Here is a 23,331-nt window from a genome sequence, read left to right on the forward strand (position 1 = left end):
ACATAATATGTAAAAATTCAATATATATTATATAATTAAAAAATATGATTTATTTATGTTAATATTCATAGCATACTATATATTACTAAAATAATTAATAATTAATTCCCTTATAATTATTGAGCTATTAAAATTTAGCCTATTGAAGCAGGTAACGGTTCCAACCTAACTGGTTCGTGATATCGAATATTGTTTTCTTATAGTTGCAAACTGATTTTTTTTTTTTATTATTCGAAGCTGTTACCATTATTCCATATTCTTGAAGAGAGAATAATAAGTATAAAGTAGTCACGAGTGCGTGAAAAAATTGAGAATTTGTTGCGGAGTTGTATGTGTAAGTCATTTGTGAGTAACTCTTATCTATATGATAGCTAGATACAGAGTGTAATTTTTGTTCATTTCCCTTTTATCATAGCCGCTTGCAGCTAAACTAATTAGACGTAAAAACATCTAAGATCCTCGCCTCCGATATATTCTTCAAATTGTGAAGTTGACTATGTTAATTTTCGGTGGGGGTTTTAGTATACCGACATATCATAATATTTCCATCACTGAAAATTACCTAAAGAGTGGTGTGCTGATGAACACATCAGACTAATATATACTCACGCTAAGCAACATGATTCGTCAACATATAAAATAAGTTACAGCTTGACACATTTTTGTTGAATATAATATTAAATAGGTGTTTTGTCGGTCTATTTTACAATTACAACATTAAGCATTATGGGTTAAATAATGTCACTTTTAATTATAGAAAATAAAATGAGGACTACTCGGAAATATTTTTTCCCTATAGTCTGGTGTTAGAAAATAATCTTTATTTGAGAAAGGAAAATTCTCATTTCATATGGAACGACAATATTTTCAAAAAGCTTATCATAAATTAAAGAAATAATTAAATTTCTTTAAGTCTACCGGATCAGGGGAAATACTCCTTATATGCTATCTTTTTTTCTATTGCCGGAAAAGTACATAAAATCTTATTTTATTTCATCAATACAGTTGTAAATCTTAAGTTTTTTTTAATACGGCAGTTTTTTTATGTAGGCAACCTTTTCTTGGCGCTTTTATGATTAATTCTTGGATTTAGAACCTGAAATATAAAGTAATAATCACTTGTGCGTGAAAGACATAGAGTAAAGTTCCAAAATTGCGACTCGGCGTCTCTCCATATTATCGCCTGTTGTTTCACTGTTGCTATTTAAATTTTGCTGCAGGTTTGCTTATAACTAGTCAAGACCCTTATCTCGAAGTGTAAACCAGTTTCAACTCAATAAAGTCACGAATATGTGCATGGCGTAAAATTTAAAGGAGTGTTCAGTTTTAGACGCGCACACCTGTATGTTTTTGTGTTAAAATAACTTTTATAATTTTTTAGGGCATAATTATGACTCATATACTTTGAATTAGGGTTTTAATTAATAGTTAAGGTTTATAGTTAGATACAAAGAAAAATACATAGCCTTGTCCAAAACGTTGACTTCTATTATATTCCATTAGATGAATCCCAGTCAAAAGACGTGATAACAATGAACTGTGCACAAGAAGTTCAAAGTGCATTAATAAATTTTTGATGAATCAGAATTAGAGATTAAAAAAGATTTTTGATTGGTATACATGACTCCTCTTTCCCTTATAGTCTCTTTAGCTATGAGAAGAAGGAAATAAACACAAATCCCACTCCGAATCTAGCAGCTACAATTGCAGGAATTTTCTAAGATATTGATCCTCAATTCCACTCCATGTTCAACAAAGACATAATACTTATAATTCCTAAACCAATCACCAGCGTTACTCTTCGTTAATTATGAGCACATGCACTTAATGTTATCTCTTCAAGAATGATAGTAGCTTTAGAAAATAAAAAACTCGGTTTAGATTGCCAATATATATAACTATACATCTTTGCAACTCCAGTCATTACTATATATGGTTTATTTTATACATACCAAAAGTGCTTACGATTTACAATCATTAATATGCTCTCTATAGATCTCTATAAAAGCAGCACGGATTCTGATCTCTTTTTTCTATTGGCATGAAAGTGCATATTTCTTATTTATTCATTAACATACTTGAATGCACATGTAATTAACATATTATAATAATGAAAGGCGCCTATACCATATTGGGCATTCATAAAAGTACTATAATCGTCGCCTAATAAACAATATTTTATAGCATTTTCTTGCATATTGATAATTATTTTTTTTAACAATGACAAATAATTTAGTAATGGGCCTGATTGCTTATTTTTACTGCCCCAGACACAGCTCCTTGATTTTTCATGTTAAAAAAGACAACATTTGTAATATCCAACGATTATTCTGTATAAATGTGATGAGTAGAGGAATAGTTTCTTTACAGCCATAGATAAAGTTGTAAATTGTTTGCATGTTTGGTATGTAAAAAAAAAAATAATTAATATGGTAACCCCGACAATCAGACTAATAACTTGGTAGATACTGATTTGAATTTGTGTTTATATCTTAAATATTACAGCTGTTTGCAGCTGTTCTAATATAACGTTATGACAGAGAGGTGCTCTCATTCAACACATTCTTCAAATCATTAAGATGGTGCATATCGAGGTTATGTTTAGTTAGTAGCATCTCTTGGAAGAACACATGCCAACTGTCAGCCAGATCGGTCTATTAATTTATGTTTGGTATTCGTTTGAATCGAGAAAGTGGAGTGATTTTCAAAAAATGGAGAAATAAGAATTTCATGTAATGGTTAAACAATACTTTATGAAAGTCAAAACCCCTTAAGTGACTAAAAACAAGCTTGATAAACATTATACGGACGCTGAACTTCCGGTTAGAATAGTTTATAAGTGGTTTCAAAATTTTCGGAGTTGCCATATGGGAACAACTGACGCTGAACGTTCTGGACGCCCTGTTGAGGTGACTCCTCTTGAAATCATTGATAAAATCCATGATACAGTGATAGATGACACAAGAGTGAAGAGTGAAGATGAGTGAGATTGCTCGGGATGTAGGCATCTCAAGTTGTAATCCGATTTCCATTAATTTAATTTTGCTACCACAACTGCTAAAGTGTATTTGTATTATTTATTTTTTCGGGGGGGGGAGGAATTTTGTTGAAATAAAAAATTTAAAAATCCATTGCTAATTAAAGAAAATCAAATTTTTTGGAAAAAAATTCGAATATTATTTTTTTGCTCTGCTGCATAAATTGAACAAATGATCTTTTCTTAAAGGAAAAAAAATTGCCCAACTTCTTGTAAAGTTTTTTCATCCTGTGTAAAAAACAAAATTTATTTCATTTGGGGAGGCTACAACTCCTCTTGCCTAACCCTTGTGGGCGCCTCTACCATCAGGTTGGAGGGTATGTACTAAATTTTATAACAGTTAAACATCATATTTGGTAGGACTGTCTATTTTCTGTGAGCTCATAGTCTATTGACGATAAGTTGTCGAAGAATACAAATATAATCCAGGGTCGTTTTTATAAAAATAATAATCCAGGATCGTTTTTAATAAAAATAATTTTAGCTTGTTTTTGTGTAGTCCACATATATGACTTTTTGGAGTAGTTTATACATAACAAACGCAATTTCATCATTTAATTTTCCCTATTAATCAATCAAAAATAGAACAATGAAGGTAAAATAACTTTAAACTATATGTAAAGTTCCGTTGTTACTCCATACGCACGTTTTATATTTTAAATACCTGATTCTTGAATATTTTATTTATGTAAAACTAAATATTTATACAAAAATTTAATATAATTAGATTTTTCCTCTCAACAAATTACCTTGTAATGAGTTATTATGAGTAAGAAACAAAAAAAAAAGTGTTGTTTTTTTTCAATAGTAGAAATTAAAAAAAATTAAGCCCTCTTTAATTTATATAAAATACTAAATAATTACTATCCTGGGGTGTTTGGCTACACCAAAGTTGAAAAGGATATTTTAGAAAAGTTGTCACATAGGTACTATGTGTATCAGTGAAGAAATTGAATATTTTTTTTACCAGTATATTTTATAAATTTTGTAAAAAAACTTATTCAACAAAAATTTAAAAAATAATATAATTTATTACTTAAATATACATAGAGGACAATAATTGTTATAAGTAACTGCATGAATTGTAGGCTTTGTATTTAAATTTCTCAGAGAAGCAATGATACACCAGAAATTTAGATATAATTTATAACTTTTATTTGATTAAAAAAACTAATATTGGCCTGATATGCTCCCTTGCAAATAAATACAATTGTGACGGTCAACTTTGGCTTCTTTAAATGCAATTTGCGGCACATCCAAAGGGTCTATAACAATAATTTGTTGATAGAAATGGACGATAGTTTGTATATGAATTTACAGACAATTTTGAGAAAAACCCATTTTAGTTCGTTTTTGTGTTGAGGGGCCACATATTGATAATCTCTCATTGTAGTTGGAGAAAAGAAGAGTATATTTTGCAGACTGTAGAACAGTAACTTTTTTAGGGTTACCCCGAAATAACTTGTAGTAAAATTAATTCACAGCAAGTTTGTGGCATGCTGTTTTTTTGTTTTTTTTCGCTTCCTTCACTTAAAGCATCCACTCCCATTGACATCAAAAATGTTCTTAACTACCCCATTTGGAGTAATTGACCCCTATTACCCGACCATTGATGTAGAGGATATACTATTCTCGAGCATGGCATATCTTATACAGAATAAGATATCTCCCAGTCATATTACATCTCTTGTTTCTTATTCCTCGTCAGGTTAGTAGATAAATAATAAGAAAGTACAAAAACAAGTTTTAGAACGAATTAAGAAATGTGTTTATTCGTATAGTTGTTTCTTGAGACATTTTTGTACATGCAAAATAATCCTCATTTTAACCCCGACAATATGAAGAATGTTTTGAAGGAGAGCAGCCTAGTTATCATGACGTTTCATCAAATCAGCTTCAATCAGCTGTGACGAGAGGGAGAGAATAATAAAGAAGGACAAAGGTCAATGAGTTATAGTTATAACTAGTGATACAAAATCGTTTATATTTTGGAACTGTTAAAAAAACAAAAATCAACATGGCAGCCCTGACAATTTGATGAATATTTTGTAGGAGAGCAGTTCAGTTGTCATGACGTTCAATTGAATTAGCTACAAGCAGCTATCGCGAGGAGGAGAGGGAAATAAACATGGACATTGTCAAGGATTACTCCGTTGTCGATTCCCAATTTTACTGTGATTTTAACAAGGACTTACAATTATAACTATGCAACAGTTCCTCAAGATTAGTTTCTGTCTTTTATGAGTACACTTAATGGTTCAATCTGGTTTCGTATATAAAAGAAAGAAGTTATCTTCTCAGGAAGTATATAATACAAAAACAAAAAAACGGGCGAGATAATAAAATACAACCGAAGAGCATCACCAAAGATAGAAATACTCAAAAAAAAATATGATGAAAGAAAATAGCAGACCTTTAAGCATTTTTAAAAATATATTGTAATACAATTGTTCGAGGGGAATGTCATCTGGAGATGTTTGAGTTCTAATAAGAATACGTTATACTACTTTTGACTTTTTATAACAGCTATTAAAACTTTTAATATACTAATTATTAAGTCATTATTCAAATATTAATGTTGAATTGCGTGTAAAGTATAAAGTAATTCATGGTTATTTTCATTGAACCACGAAGTATTCTGATATAAATCAACATCACCCATCCTTCTCCTTCCTAGGTCTTCATATTTTTACCATTTGGAGGATACCCAATCCATACGACTTCAAAACCTCTCTTCGACTTCATTTTCAGTTTCAAGGATCTCATTTCTATGTGTTTCATGTTTTTATAGATCTCCTTTTTTCCCCATAACTTTACTAATTTTGAATAAATGTAGAAAACATTGTATAGACGACAGTCTTTTTTTGATTTATAACTCAACCCCCAATCCAATCTCTTCGAGCTCTAAAAAACATTTTTTGTGCTTTGAGTAAAGAATAAGACACCGTTATATGACGCCTCTCCCCCTCCAAAAAAAAAATTGTCACCCCTGTTTTGGCCTAACCAGGTTCAATAAAGACACCAATGCAAAGTTTCAGCCTCCTAGACTCAAAGGTCTGGGCACCCATTAAAGACGGTACATTTATATTATATATATATAGATTAATAGCTGACATGCCAATCCAAAAGTATTACCATACATTTTTTAAATACTCAAAGGCGTGCTATTCGCGCCCACCTTATTTTTTCCAGTATTTCCATCTTAGAGCAATACTGTTGATAATCTAACCTTTAGTGTCTTAATGAGTAATATGCTGGATTTGAAGAGTTGAAAACCAAGATCCCTTTATCTTTATTAAAGAAAAGTTGACTGTTATATAATGAATTAACATTGAGTATATATCTCCTTAAAGTTTATGACACAAAGGTTAATTACCAACGAATTAATCTTGCAGTGAGAGAGATTTATGCTCGAGAAGATTTGAGTTATCAAGTAATACATATGCTATATACATATATAATATTAATGTTGTATATATATATGGATATAGTATACACAATGTGCAGTCTTTCCCAAACTTTTTACCGTATTTCTCATAGATCTAAAATCATCCTCATTTGCATAATATACAAAATAGTCAATCAAGCATGTATTTATTGATCTAACTATAACTCTTGCAAAATAATGAATAATGTATGTACATGAGTAAAAGAATATATATATATATATTAACGATGTATCTGTCCCAAAAGCCGTTCCAGGGAACAATCTTTCAGAAATGAAGTCATCATTGATATCTACTAGTGACGTTATCATAAATCAATCAAATTTAATAAAGCTATATTTTAGAGATATAATGTTCCTTAAATGTTGACGTCCCGTCCAAAATTTTAACAAAGTGTCCGAATCAGACGTAAAAGCTGTCCCATAGACCAATATTTCATAAATTACGTTTCCATAAATATTTACCTATGACGTCATCATAAATAAATCAATTTAATAAATATATGTAGACTTAAATTAGTTCTTATAGAATAAAAATAACATATTAATGAATCTTCTCATTTTCATAAGGGATTTTTATTTTTTTTCGTCTATTTTCTTACAAATTACAGGGACAAACAACGTTTTATTGTGCTCTGGAAGTGACGGATTTAACTTTAAGAGTAACTTAGATCAAACACAAAGACATTCTTTTAAATAATTTAAACTTTTTATTTATAAGATAAAAAATAATTACTTCATATTATCCTGGGCAAATGCATTTGAATGTAATGGTTTTTATTTACCAGGGGGAACTTTTGATATACCTAAGCCCTAGAAAGCTCAATTTTGGATTTCGGTGAGGCCCCTTATGGACAGTGCTTTCTTTTTTTCCTTCATTTTTTTACACAACTAAAAACTACTTCTTATATATATATTTTTTAGTGTGAATGAGAGAGTTGAATTAAAACAATCGTGTAATGAATAAAAACCTCTTATTTTTATTAATCAACTAGCGGTATTACCCGGCATTGCTCAGAGTTATAAGTCGTATACGAACAGACAAACTTTGTTTTATTAATATATAAGATAACTCATCAACAAAACCTCAGAGCAACTCACCGTTATACATGAGTACACATAGATGTGAACTCCTCAATATCAAAATAATACTGATTATAATTTATAACAGCGTATTAGAAGGAAAAATCTATTTAGGTTGCTATCAATATAAAAACACAACCCCTAAAAAAGCTTAGTATTTACAATCCTCTATATTTACTCCCCTTTTCTTTTTTATTATGATGCCCACACCTTTATCAACACATGCTCATTACTAAAGCTGGAGAGGCCACTTTTCACACTCATTACTCCAATTATTTAGAGATGATTGGGATTAGACATACTATATTTGCAAATCTTAACCCTTAACATTCATATAATATCATCACCGCACACTAAACAAAATAACCATGAGAATATATACACGTATGAGCAATTACTTAATAATGGGAGCTCTGTTATACTAAGGAGAAACACGACAGGATTGAGTTTTCGGGTAGCCACTGTTAACATTTCTAACACAACAGTGTCACTTTTATACAAATACGAATTGCAATACCTCATACATTGCTGTTTTTTTTATTAAAACATTCTGTAAATGGTTGTGATTTGAGATTTGGTTGAAATTGGTGAAATTTTGAGGCAGTGGTTCTTCCAGTTGACAAATCATTCCCCCCTTTGGCAACTCTGCCATTCCTCTAACAGAGAATTACCCACAGGTTAAGAATAACTTTCCTAGAGAGAGAAAAAAATAAATTTATAGCCCTTGTGACAATCCAACTTACAATTATTTGTAAATAATTATTGAAACACTTTCACGTCTAAGAAAAGACAATACCTACATATAATATAGATTTATGACCATAGATAAATAACCATTTATGTTGGAAAAACTATAAGAAATAATTTTTAGTTTTTTTTAGATAATATTTCACATATTATATATGTGTGAGGGCCTATTTCTTCATGATATTTAAAATGCACTCACAGACAGAAGAATAAAAATAAATTAGATATTATTAAATTGTCATAAAAAAAGAATAATATTTATATTTATGTACAAATAAGAAGATAAAAGGCATGCTTTGTAAATTATAAGCATTTGCTCACAAATGAAATTATTTGTAGTAGGCAATCCAAATTGTACTTTATTTTATTAAGCTCCTATCATTATTATTTTATTCCTGAAGGGAGAAAATCAAGTTATAAAGTAGTTAGGCATGTCTGTTCTTATGAAAGACACTGAATCACACTGAAGATTTGTAGAGGAGTAATACTGAGTGCTCCATTAAAATCTGAACACTTTTAATTTCAAAATATAAGATACACGATATAATTTATTAATTGGCAATAAAATTTCAACAAAACTAATACTATAAGTGGATATGTGTCTGAGCATTAATATAACCTCCCTTAGCAGCAATGATGGCTTCCAGGAGGAGGCGGAAGGCCTGGCACCCGCTGTGGATGTATTCATCTGTCATGGCGTCCCAGTACTGGCTGACAGTGGCTTTGATGGCCTTGGTGTTTGAATGACAAAAACTGCAGGCCATTCCCTCGATATGCACCCAAAAAGTGTAGTCGAGGGAGTTGGCATCAGGACTATAGAGGGCACCAAATGTGTCAAAAAAGACTTCTTAAAACTCATTCAAAAGAGTATTTTAAGGAAGAAGATGAGTTTCTTTCATTGCTGGTGTGAAAAGTGGCCTCTCCACCTTCACAAGGTTCTTTCCACCCAATTTTTTTATAGGTCTCTGGACAGTTTGGTTTGAACCCCAAGATCTCTGGGATTTGGGAGTTGGCCTGAACTTTTTTTTAACTCCTCCGGATCCAGTTTGGCCTTTTGATAGAGCCCTTCTTCCTCTCCAACGTTTTGGACTTGCTGACGGCGTAGACGTTGGTTTTCCTAGAGAGCTCAGGTTTGTTTCGTTTTGTAATTAGAGTAATTCCTCCATACGCTTCTGGTAGATACGTAGTGTTGCTTGTGGGCATTTCCTTTCTCTTATATCCTCCTCGCAAGCAATGTAATAGAATGTAATGACGTCTAAGCAAAAACATTATTCAAATTGTCAGGATTACCACGTTAATTTTCGATTTCTTTTATTCTAGCCTATCGGCAGATCATCCTTTACACAACTCAATTAATGAGATTACCAAAACGATAGTGCACGCCATTGAGCTAGAATTGGAGTCCCATTAATTTAATATAATTTAATTGAGAGTATAGTGTATAAAGATATCGTTACACAAGTTATAAAAAATATTGCAGGGAGGGCTACGACCTACATCTTAAAGAAAGTGGAAGAAAAGTTCAAAGACAATTTTGAGGACTTTTGAACTCTCTTTTTTTGTTATATCTTAACCTTCTAGACCTTGCAATGTAGAGTATGGTTCAAGGGGCTTGGGAATACAGTTTCCAGGTCCAGTAAGGACTAAGTGATGACAGCCGGGGAGGTCGTTTGGGTTGAAATTCGGAAAGACGTTGTGCATGACGTCTCCGCCAAGTTTTCAAAAAAAGAACAAGAAATTGAAATGAGGTATTTGTCCATTGTAAAGCAATATTAAACTTGTAAAAAAGTATTAATATATAATTTGATTCAAAATATAATTTGAGACTAATTCCCATTTCATTGATAATAATCTAATAAAGGATTACTCTGTTTTATTGTAAAGTAAGCACAAGTAAGTGTGCTTGGGAAAGACGGAAAGTCCTACTGAGGATGTGTTGGAGAGTTCTAAGCAAAGATGGATAAAATGAGGTGTGTGTCAATTTTACAACAATTCCAAAGAAGATCTGGAAGAATTGTTGTATTCTTCAGCATGGAGACTATAGTTGAAGAGGCACATACCTTCTTGTGAAGGGGGTCTGGACAATTAAGGATCCTTCCATGAAAAGAGATGAGATCCACGGAGTGAGGTACAAAGAATCGACATCCGTAGAGTCGAAAGGAGGATCAGAAGTCGTGGGAGTTGGATATCCCCCAAATGACAAAAAATATGAACTTCTATGAGGGGGATGGAGGAGTAGATGCAGATCCATATATCTGAAATCTTCGTGATTAAGATAAATATAAATCACCATGAATTAATATATACTTTACACGCAGTTCAACATTAATAGTTGAACAATGACTTAATAAGTCGTTTATTAATAATGTTAATAGCTATTATAAATAGTCAGCAGTTGTATGACGTTTTTTGATTCCTACTCAAACATCAACAGCTGACATTCCACTCTAACAATGTTAACATATATTTTTCTAAATATTCAAAGGCGTCCCATATTTTTTTCAATATTTTGATCTTTGGTTATAAGTTTAGTTCATTTTTGGAGTACGACTAGAATTGAAGATCGACAAGGAAGTAATTCCTACCTATGTCTTTCCTAAATAAGGAGTGGGATTTCCGTGCATTCCCTTCTCTCATTTATCCTTGTAACTAATATAATAAAACGTCACAATGAAAGAATTGGAAATTTAAAGATTTTTTTTTTTTTTTTAAATGATATATCGGAGCCAAATAAAGTCTCATAAATAAAATAAATATAATTTTAAACTACAGTTAATATTTCTAGATGCTTCAAATCATTCCAAAAATTTGAATATAAAGTCAATAATTGACGTCAAGTCCCTATAAAATATTGGGTTGTATTTAATGTAGGGTGTAAAAATAATTTGCGTATTTCTCCCATTCCCATGATTTTTTTTTTTCAAGATTGTTTTTATTCTAACTCACCACATACATATTTAATTATTTATTTATTTGCCCTCATTTGTAGAAGAGTTTTGCGGTTTGACACTGCATAAAAGCTGCTTTTCTTGGAAAAGTAGCTTTTATGCCTGTTTATGCCTAAGTAACATACAATATAATATAAACCCTACGTTTCCTGTTAGCTATTTTATATGGTTCATCAAATATTCATAGGACTACCAATACCCCTCCTTCTCCAAATATTTTTATAAATAATATCATAATGTAATTATATTTTGACTCGGTTAAAACGTTTTTAAAGTTTTACAATATATATTTTTTTTTATTCGGAAAGAGGTCCTCTATAGATAAACACTGTACGTGTTTGTTTAAGTGAAAAAGATCATTCATATTTTAGGTAGGTAAATGCATATACATTCAGAGAAAATTATATCTAAAATAGTGATGTGATGGATTTGGAGTCCGAACCAGTACGAGATCACTAAACGAAGAAAAGCAGGTAACCCGCGAACCCTTCTTCAAAAATATGTAAAAGAACCGATTCTTGCGATATGAGCCAGTTCGTGAACCTTAAATTATGGATATCCTATAAGAAGATATCCACTGGATATTCCATATATACAAGGTTGTGCCCTTAGCAGTCTTACGATTCTAACAGTTCCGTGTCTTGAACCGTTAGAACTGGAACCGTCAAAGTCGAGCCAAGACCGGAACAGAGACCGCAATATATAGCTTATTGGTATCGATTCTTGTGGTTTTGTTCCTATATAGAATACATAAAGAAAAGAAAATATATATTATAAAAAATAAATTAGCTTTAATCAATAAGTCAATTTTCAGACTTTTTTTAATTTTTTTTTTTTTGTGCAATTGTTCAAAGAGGTTTTCCAATTTTTTTTTTTTTACGTTGCCTGGGTGAAACAGTTGTATCTGAGTTCCAAATAGCTAAGGGCTTCTAATGGATCTGGTAAAGGGGTTATAGCCAGCAGAAAGTGTAAATGCAAGAGGGAAGGGGTGGGGTAGATTATGGATCCAGGTATGGCACTAAACTTGTCGGGCCTTATAAAAGGATAACTATAATATTTCTTAAGCCAGGTTTTCCCAAACTTTACTATACCAAGGCTCCCTTAACTAATACATTAATAGATTAGGCCCCTTTATACGAGTTTTCAGGGCCCCTGTTGGAACTTGGGGTACTACACACACCGTATAAGGTAGCTGCGGCCCTGTTTGTATAGAATATCATTTCCAGGGTCCGAATTTTCTAATGACCAACCTTGTTTTATGTGCCTGTTACCAGAGTGATCATGTATTAAAAAGAAACAAGACCAAAAACCAGGAAAAATTTCAAAAATCAACAGCTGTTCACAAAAAGAAAAAAATTGGCAAAAAATTCAAATATTAATTTTTTTCGAAAAAAAAAAACTCAAAAATCTTTAGCTATAGCTATTCACAGAAAATTAAATATTTTGGAAACAAATTTAAAAAATCCCCAGCTATTCAAAATTATTTTTTTTTTTTATTCCAATATAACATTTTTTGAAAAAAAGATTCAAAAATCCATGACTATTCACAGAAAATTAAATTTGTATGAAAAAAAATTAAATTAAATTTTTTGCTCTGCTGCATAATTTCCCCGAATCAAAAAAAAATGTTCTCCTACTTTTCCATAAAAATTTATTTATCCTCACCAAAAATAAATCCAGGAAAAAGCAAAAATTCCTGGAAGTTATGGGAGAGTTCTGCTGCCCCTCCGCTCCACCCCCTGTGGACGACCCTGGTTACATCACTAACGATTTAAACGAGGGATTCTTGACCTTTTGCAATGGAAGGCACACTTATGATTGTCACATCAATTCAAAAGGACACTTTCCCGAATAAATGACTACAAAATCTAACATGTTTATACAACAAACGATAAACTGTCCTCTAGATATATGTTGTGCCGTTGTCAGCTGAAATGACCAAAAATACATATACTGCTTACCCTCAGTGCGATACTTGGGTTTCCCCTGAGATTAATTCATGGTCGGATGGGTGAGAGGCTGACACAGAGAGTAGCATTCTAAGTTGTTTACAGTTTGTTTTTTACCTTTGATTTTGTGCCTTTCACAATGGAAAACACTGACGCACATAAGTAGGTGGTGGTGAGAGCAACATCATTTGATTGCCTGTTTTGAGAGAAAGGGATATTAACAGACAATCAGTATACAAATAGAAGGCACTAGGTACTTTCGGCTTAAAGTATTTTGCCTAGGAACATTTTCCCTTATACAACTTTACTTTAGAACATTTTGCCAAAAAGCCATTTTGTCTCAAGGATATTTTGCCTTTATCTATATATATAAATAAATTAGGCTTATAAGTTTTTATAACATATTTTTAGTTAAAATTGATATTATCTTTTAATTTTTAATGAAAATATGGCATGTGTATTTGTATAACAAGTAATTGAAGGGTTGATTTCGGTTTAAAAGTTTATGGAATTATACTCCAAAATTTTAATTGAAATCAAAATAAGTAATAAAATTAGTTAATTAAGGAAAATAAATAAACACGACAAAGATTCGAATGGAAGAACTGATAATCGTTTCTTAGACATGATGGATTAAAATCCATGTTATAAAAGACTCCTGTATTGACAAAAAAACATAATATTAGACAAAAGCATAATTTCATCATTATTTCAATAGAAAAAAAAACCATTTAATGTATTTTTTTTAGTAACTAACATTACATATTTTGATTAAAAAGTTCAAAGGGAACATCAATTTCAACCAAAAAATAAAATAACGACGTATAAATATCACTTATTTTCAGGGTTGATCTTATCTAGTGATATACATTATATTTTTTCAATTTTTAAGGAGTAAAATTTGAACAAGAGGTTTTGTGGGGACATTTATTGAACAAAATCATCTGAAAATAGTACTCAACAGAACTTCTAATCAATATGTGATCCCTCAGCTCTAATAATTGCATCAATACGAGGCCTATATCCCTTGCAGGACCTTGACTATGTAGTCAGGGACGAGTTTGGTCACCTCCTTCTTGATGGAAGCCTCTAGAGACAGTTTACTCCTAATAGGAGTAGCACACACCCTCTCCTCCAGATGTACCTTGATAGAATAGTCCGAGAGGAGGTGCTGAGGTCCCAAAAGTCCGAAAAGTTGTATCTCAGGGAGGCTTGGGTCTCAGCGGTGCCAAGACACGGAGCTCCGTCTTGAGTGAAAACAAATTTGTCCCCAAACTTTTCTCTGGCCCAAGGTAATACTTTATTACCCAGAAATTCAATTTAAGCATCTGCATTGAGCCCCTCCTTCCTCTCCACTAAAATAGAGGGCAGACTCCACAAACGCACAAGACTATGACTCCGACTGGATTTTTTGTTCTAAAGACATGTCTCACTGAATCTGAGACATTGAATGGATGTTCGGCTGTGAGTAGCAGCAGTTCTGCTTATCCAAAGTGCATCAGCTGTGAAATTTTTTTTATCAGAAAAGAGCAAAACTTTACCCAAACTTTGTTGGCCTTGAGAAAATTTAGAATCCTCTTTGCTCCTTCTAACCATCTCAGCTTTTTCTGTTCAAAGATAATATCTCTTATTGCCCTCCTCCGTGATTTTGAACCAATGACTTTTCAGATTGAAAATAATAAAATGTGTACTAGATAAGATCAATCCTGTATATATTAAGGGAAAATATCATTGAGGTAAAATGGCTTTAAGGCAAAATAGTTTAAGGCGAGAGTACCGGGCACCAGAATAAAATACCTATTAACTTAGCAAAATAAATAATTATGTACAACTGCCCCACAGCACATTGGTTGAGAATCCCTGATCTAAACCATGGAAAAAAATACATATGATCCTGAATGCTTTCAAAGTGTGTTTTTTTGTTTTTTGTGTTTGTTTTTTGCATGTTAGTAGTGCATTAACTGATTTAAAAATTGCTAGGAAATAGGTATAACCTCACGATTTAACCACATATATATCATAAATAAATAAGAACGATTATACAGTCAAATATACCTATATATAATACCATACATATTTGCATAAATATGGATTTATATTACCTTAAAACTTTGTTTATTTAAATATGTAAATCAATTTATGAATTAACAAGTATGGTGCACTATAATTCAATCATAAATAAACCATGCATCAAAAACCACTTAAAAACAATAGAAAGTTATTGATTGAAAGATTATGGTTGTATTTGTATATTATAGGCATAGGGTTTAATGCAGGTAAACGTTTTTGGTGAAGCAATACAGAGATCAATATAATACAAATTGTTAGTGATGGGACGAATCAAAGTAAAACCCAGAGCCGATTCCGATGCAATTATTGTATAAAATTCCCGATGCTGATTACGACTCTTTAACCTTTAAATAATAGTTAAAAATACCATTTTTCTATCAGGGGCGTCCATTGTATTATATTTTTTTTTAGGGGAGGGGGCAGACTTGGTTTTTGGAATTTTTTTGGAAAAAAATCCTAAAAATATATATCAAAAATCCACAACTGTTCACAAAAAAACAAATTTTTTTGGAAAAAAATTCCAAAATTACATAGGTATTCACAGAAAATTAAATTTTATTGGAAAAAAACTGAAAAATGTATTGTTTTGAAAAAACAATATAAAAAATTAAAGTAAAAGAAAAAATTATTTTAAAAGGGGAGCTATTTTCTTCCTAACTTAGAAAAGTAATAAATAGTTAAATGCCATTAATAAATAAGAATCGGAATAGTAAATTAAACATCATTTTCCCGATGCAGATTCTATAAAAAAACGATTTACCGATTCCAATTGATCGTCACATCACTACAAATTATCATTACACAAGACAACAATATTTGATTATTTTTTTAAATATTTTAACACTAGAATGGTGATAGTATCATTTTGGAAGCCATTTTAGACTTGCTTTAAAATAATGTCTAATGTTCAAACCCTAGCTTTACAAGATAATTGTATTTTATTAAGGATCTGATCACTACGTCCAGACTAGTGATTGGCAATTAGTATCTCTTTCAACCTGTTGCTAAATTGTTCTGTTTATGGACCAAATACAGTATCAAATGCAGCAGCAAAGTGGTGGTTCTAACGATTCCGTTAAAAAAAAATAATCAAAAATTTGATTTTTCGTGGAGCACTGGGAAAAAAATCGTTTTTCATGATTTGATTTCATAGTTCAATTTAATATAGAATTTGAAAGGTACTTTTTTGTTGACTATTGTTATTCATTGCAGAAATTATGAGGATTAATATAATATAAATAATTTGTTTCATTAATTACTCAAATATGTCTGAAATATTTGGCAGTATAATAAAAGAATAAATCGGGATTTTCTCCATTTTTATTTTTTTTGTTCAAGAATGTTCGTATGTTGACACAGGTATTGAATATTTTCCTTATGACAAGCACGTAGCATAGTACATTCCTCTAGTATGGCAAAATTGTATTCCACGTTGTAGGAGTATCTCCTAAGTAAATCAGAGATGGTTCTAAATAAAAACCTATCTTCACCCAATCTTTCATGTCTTTATGACATCAATAGTTATATTATTTGTAATAAATTTCAAAGGATTTTATGTGCAGTTAGATTCTTCCTTGAAAATATGACCTTCTTCATCTTTAAAAAGGCTTTTAAAAAAAGTTTAGAACTCATGTTATGCAGAAAGGACAAAAAAGTGCGCCCTATACCTTGTACAACAATATTTTATTTGTCAATTTTTACAAAAAAAAATATTTAGGATAAAATTTTATTTTATTTTATTTGAAAGATTGTTTATTTATCTAAAATAACTATTTTTAACAGATTGCTCTATATTGACTATTTTCAGGTAAACTGCTATTTTATTCTACAAATTATGAAATTTTGAAACTTCAAATGTTGTGTGTAATTTCTAAACATCGATGAATACTTTTTAAACTTTAAATTTCTTTATTTAATAACTAAAGGACTATGTCCCTACAACATTTCAGGAAAAATACACTTTAAGAACCATTATATTGTTCATAGGTATATGAAAAGAAAAATTCTACTTGGAGCTATATTGTTCATATTTATAGTAGATTTCAACCTCTAAAAATACCTCATTTTTTTTTTTTTCATTTTTTTGTTCACATCAAAGAATAATTTAACTATATTTTTTTACATATAGGTTCATCATACAATTAATTTCCCAGAATTCCACGTGGACTGGCTCTCACCCGAAGAAGTATACCTTCATCGAGAGAATGCCAGCTCTCAGATCTATCGAGGAATATCCGCCTCTCTGGGCTTTAAAAAGCCTACAGGCACAAGGCTCTTTCGTGGCTATAGGGAACTCAGCTCTCATTCAGACAAACTGGCAGATATTTCTCATATAGTTTTTGTTATACATGGAGTTGGACAAGTTGTGGACGATACGACGATACTGAGGAACACAAATATTCTAAGAGATAATGTTCATGCAATGATTGAGAAGCATTTTAAGTCCTACCAAAATGAGACTGGGCAAAGGATTGAGTTCTTCCCTGTAGAATGGAGGAGCTCATTAACTCTAGATGAAGGGATTGTGAATATCATTACACCACAGAGGATCATGGGCCTTCGTAACTTACTTAATTCATCGGCAATGGACATCATGTACTATACTAGCCCTCTATATAGGTAAGAAATATGAAATAATTGAGTAGTAGACTGGTCTGGTTTTAGAGGCAACTTTTTATCAAATTTAAAAATATACAATGAGAAGATATTCCTACCAAAACAGCATAAAAACAGTATTAAATTATGTAAAAAGTTCTGAGCGTTTTATGCTAGAAGTCTTTAGTGAGCTATAAATCACGATTAATACATTGCATAAAAAAGAAGCATAAAGTATGCTTAAAGATTAAGTGTACAATTTTTGAAAAGTTCATTCACAGTTTTGTGTTTGGTCAAATCAGTCGTATGTTACAGGGTTCCAAAATGAAAGTAAAAAAAGAGAAAGTTCAAAACATTCTTCAGTGTCACTACGACCAAGTTGAAAAGGTGGAGGCAGACGGCCAAAAAACTGTAGATAAAATAATGGAAATGGTTGAGTTGAACTGACATGGGAGTATTTATTCTACTGGTCAGGAACTGAAGATTAGCTGGAAAACCGTTTGGAACCATTTTCATAAGATTGATCCTAACTATGTTAAGTTATTATCAAAATAATGCAAAAAAATGAACAGAACTTTTTACTTCACCTATGATTTTCTAATAAAAGGTTATTTTAAGAAAGTAAATAAAAATTGCTTTCTAAAATAAATTAAATAGGCACTCAATAAATTAAAAAAAGCCATAAAATAAAAAAGGAAGGATATTTTCATCAAAAATACTCATTCAAAAATATATTCTTTTCTGCCTTATAATTTTAATGTTTTCATAAAAAAATATTTTTTATATTAAAAAGTGAAATTATTTTAGAAAAAGGAAAAAAAACAAATGGGCCCCACACATGTATCCTTGCCTCAGGGCCCACTCACGCTAAAACAATCCCTCATACTAGATATCTATTTTTAGTGTGTCCCAGTTGAGTCATAAAAATATTTTATATACATTTATTTATTCCTGACATATATCAAAATCGTTATGTAAATTAATTTGATTAATAGTAAAAAATATTGACATATTCTAACATAAAAAACATGATATTTTATAAAACTAATCTTTCTTTAAATATTTCAATAAGTAGATTGTTTTATTTTAAAATATTTAGTTAGAAATATTTAATGTTATGTTACTATAACAGTTTATTGCAATATTTAAGTCTTTTTTAATTATGATATAATTATTTTACGAACATTTTCTAGGGCCTGTTTTAGCGTGTGGAGAAAAAGTATTTTTTTACCATATATTTCATTAATAAGCCATCTAATTCAGACTGGTTTCTATGACTCAACTTGAACGAGCGCACTTTTTCGTTTAAATTCCTTGGCTTATAAATACATATTATTAGTGAACAAATTAACCAGAAAATGAATTGAATATTCAATTTTATTTTACAGAATGGAGATTTGGAGCGCTCTACAGGAAGAACTGAACCGTATATATGAAATGTTTGTCCAGCGCAATCCCTATTTCGAAGCTAATGGAGGCAAAGTCTCCATAACAGCACATTCACTAGGATGTGTCGTCACCTACGATATTTTAACAGGTTGGACCCAGGATGTTGAGCACTCTTGGTACTCTCTACAGGCTCATAGTATGAGTCACCATCCTGCTAATCATGGAAGAGGTCGAGGGCGCCCAGCACCAATGAACGAACATAGACAAACCCCAATGAATGCTGCACAATCTGGATTGCTATTTAGAATAGAAAATTTTTTCTGTTTAGGTTCGCCCCTGTCTGTCTTTCTGACTCTACGGTGGAGAGATCCACAAAACACGGAGTATCATGATTACATCCTTCCAAGATCGCTTTGTAAATACCTTTATAACATTTACCATCCTTGTGATCCTGTAGCTTATAGAGTCGAGCCCATATTTATGAAATTTTATGCACAAATTGAACCTGTTCATCTATACTCTGAGAATGATCCTAACAAAAGCCCGTACGATAAAATACCTCTCCAGCCTCTTCAAGGAGCAAGAAAAGAAAATGTGGAAGGTTACAGCTCTGATTTCACCGATTCAATGCTTCCCCTTAATATTGCAAATGGAAGCATTAATATATCCGTTGGAAAAATGGCTGCTGGCATAGGTAATCCAGCAAAAGATTTGTCTAATAAAATCCCATCAATGACTCCTTCTATTTCATTACCTAAAATCCCAACTTCTGTTCCCCACATTCCAGGACTACAAGCAGCAAGCAGTGGTGTAAGTGGAGCTTTAAATGGATCATCGGTAGGTCAAGCAGCCGGGGGATGATGGGAGGGTTATTTGGTTTTGTAAAAGATGCAGCTGCAGCTGTCACTCCAGGCTCTGAACATTCTGCTGGATCCACTACAAGTACAACACATTCATCCTCTTACACCTCCCATCAACAAAATAGACCTGGAATGCCATCTGTCCTTCCAACGACCTCTAGTGGAATTCACGGATACAACTATGCATCCCAAATGAACAAAATTAGTAATCATAACGTTCACCATCAATCAAATACCCATCCCCCAGCCAAATCCTCAATGGCGACCCATCATCAAGAAGTCAAACTCCCAGACGGTCAAAGACTTGCTTATCGAATGGATTATGTTCTTCGAGAAACAGGGAACACATATATTGCGGCTGTTACGTCACATACAGCATACTGGTCCAATGCTGATGTTGCTTATTTTATGGTTAAAAAGCTATACCCGGATTTGGAGCAATATGAATCTGGGAATGGGGGACTGGCTTCAAATGTTCCTCAAGTCTATCCTAACACAACCTCTCTCCAACAACAGCAATTACAACAGCAACAACAATCCACAAACCCATGACAAAGTCTTAGATAATCCTTTTCTTAGAGAAAAATTTAACAATTTTAACGTTTAGCAGTTTAAATATATTATGGTGATATTTATTATAAATAATTATTAATATTTCAATCAAAGTATTGCAATGGAGGAGATATTTTATGATATTGTTATATTTTTACAGTTTAAAAAAACATAAAAACATTTGTTATATTCAATCCTAACACTACATATTATATGTAGAAAAATTTACTAACATTTAATATTTATACACATATTGTTTTCTCAAGTCAATTTTCATTCAACTGATATTAACTAATTTATATTCATCTTTATACATACATTTCCAGTAGGAGGGTTTGTTTTTCAACTTTGTTCGATTTTTGATAAAGGGGCTATTACAGAAAAGTTGCTATGTGTTAAGAAAATAACCTATGCAAAACTTCCTTGTAATACAAAGTCATTTTTAGGTCGCACATCTCGCTCAAACTAAGAAAAAAAAAGTTAAAAATAATTTACTTTAACAATAAATATCATTCAAAACCTTATTCGTTACTTTGGAAAGAATAATTTTGATAGACATTTTTCTAACTAATAAAAAATTATAAAATATTTGTTTTAAAGTCAACTGATGGAACAAGAGGGAAAAAAAACCTAAGAACATTTCCTTTCTGAAAAAGATATACAGAACATTTTACCCCCCTTTTGATCAAAAGGTGACTTTATAAAATAACTTTGTAAATAAAATGTCTATCAAAATAATTTTATGTTAAATATCCAAAAGTGCTTCAATTTAATCTTAATGGTCCAAATAAAGATGGATTGTTTTTTATCGAACTTTGATCAAGATGGGTGATCTAAAGATGAAATCATCGTAGAACAGCAATTTCCAACCTTTTCATCATTGAGGAACCCTTAGGCATTTGTAGGAAGAATCTAAAATTTTCCGAATATTTGGGTTTAGGATTTTTTTTTTGGTCATTTTTTTAGAAAAGACCATTTTTCTCCATTACTTCTTTTTTATTAAATATATTTAATGATTACCTTGATAATCTTGCGGAGCGCTTGACGATGCACTGCAGAGCTTTGTCCTCCGCGGAGCCCCAGTTGGGAATAATGTCGTCATTAATTTAGGGTAAATATGTATTTGGGTCTATAATTTTTTATTACCTATTTTTAGAAAATACTATTCTCGATTACTTTTTTTACACAAGACATTTATTGATAATCTTTTTTGTAAAAAACAACAACATTTATTGATAACCTCACGAAACCTTAGACACTGCAAAGCTTTTGTGCTCTACAGAGTCCCAGTTGGGAAGCACTGTCGTAACTTTTTTTTTTGCCGAATATTTATGTCTTGTATTTATTATGACCTTATTTTAGAAAATTCCATTCTCAATTATCTTTTTTATAAAAATACATTACTTGCGGAGGCTTGAACAATTGCCTACGTGGCTCTTTGCTCCGCCAAGCTCCGGTTTGGAATCACTGTCGCAGAAGCATGTAATTTTTCATAGGTTATTTTCATTCCACACCGAAATAACTTTTCTTAACAAACCGTAATGGAAATTCGAAAAAAGTTGACGACCAAACCGTCCTAATTAGTGTTGATTCGCTCCTTATTTAGGACCAAGGACTGTGGTCCAGTCCAGTCTGGTCCCATCTAGTCCAGTCCCACTATTCGGTCCTAATCAATGTAAAATCTATCCCTCGTAACCTCGTGGGTGGTTTTCTTATTTTTTTAAATATTCCGTTATATATTAGAATAAATTATATAACTAAGTAACAATATAATATATTTGTATTATAATGAAAAAATAAGATATTTTTTGGAAGACACGTGCAATGGTCTTAATATTATGTCTCATATATCTTATTTGGATTTATGAAACATCGATATTTTTTATTTTTTTTAAATCCAGGACCTACATTTAAGGAGCGGTCCCAAGGAACTATAGGACCGGTCTTAACACTGGACCAGACCGACACATCACTAGTCCTAATATACACATTTTAATGTAGTATTAAGCTTCCCTGTTTTTAGGTTTCGATATTAATACCTACATACATTTGAATGTGAGAGTCTGACTGTTGTATGTTTGTAATTGTTAAACGATTTATTTATTTTTCATCATCCTTCTTCAATGCCGCCTCACTTCAAAAAACAATCATGGGAAAAATCCAGCGTGAATAGAACTACAAGATTTATAACATGTTCATTTCTTTCATATTACCAACATACATACATTGTTTAATTATTATGCTTTTGTTTTATAAATTGCAAATAAATTGTGTCTTAATTTGATTTCACATATAATAATTACCTAAAGTCTACATATTATTATATTCATAAAATTAGTCCAGAGAGTCAAAAACATAAAACACTTTGAAAATTGTACTTTGGGAAAATTGCCAGTATGGATAATGCGTTTATCTACTTAAGGGATACTTTAAGCATGGAGTGCACAAAATTTCTTGCCTTATTTTTGACCTCCTAAAGTAGGGATGTCCAAGCCGTGGCCTGGTGGTGGCATTGGGGCCTGTTTAAAGTTTAATTGCGCCCCACTACTCATTCTTACTTCAAGTATTATTTTTTTTAGCAAAACTGTTACAATATCATCAAAACGCGTAGAACGCGCATAGTTCTTACGAATATTGAAAAATATTTACCAAATTA

The 23,331-nt window shown here is 31.5% G+C and overlaps 1 protein-coding gene across 2 annotated transcripts in view; it reads left to right on the forward strand.

Annotated features, from left to right (window-relative positions):
• LOC121115374 (phospholipase DDHD1) overlaps positions 1–22,977 on the forward strand; it is a 130,623-nt gene extending 107,646 nt beyond the window's left edge. The window contains exons 3-5 of one of the 2 annotated variants that reach the window (XM_071887413.1): positions 17,408–17,898; positions 19,263–19,957; positions 20,051–20,869. In XM_071887413.1, the coding sequence (XP_071743514.1) occupies positions 17,408–17,898; positions 19,263–19,957; positions 20,051–20,124 (1,260 nt within the window). In that variant the 3' untranslated portion in view covers positions 20,125–20,869. Of the gene's footprint in view, positions 1–17,407; positions 17,899–19,262 lie in introns of both variants that reach the window. The other variant, XM_071887412.1, reaches the window with a different exon arrangement.
• Positions 22,978–23,331: the final 354 nt, after the last annotated feature.

The sequence above is a fragment of the Lepeophtheirus salmonis genome, chromosome 3 (genome assembly GCF_016086655.4).
Source record: "Lepeophtheirus salmonis chromosome 3, UVic_Lsal_1.4, whole genome shotgun sequence".
NCBI classification, from domain to species: Eukaryota; Metazoa; Arthropoda; class Copepoda; order Siphonostomatoida; family Caligidae; genus Lepeophtheirus; species Lepeophtheirus salmonis.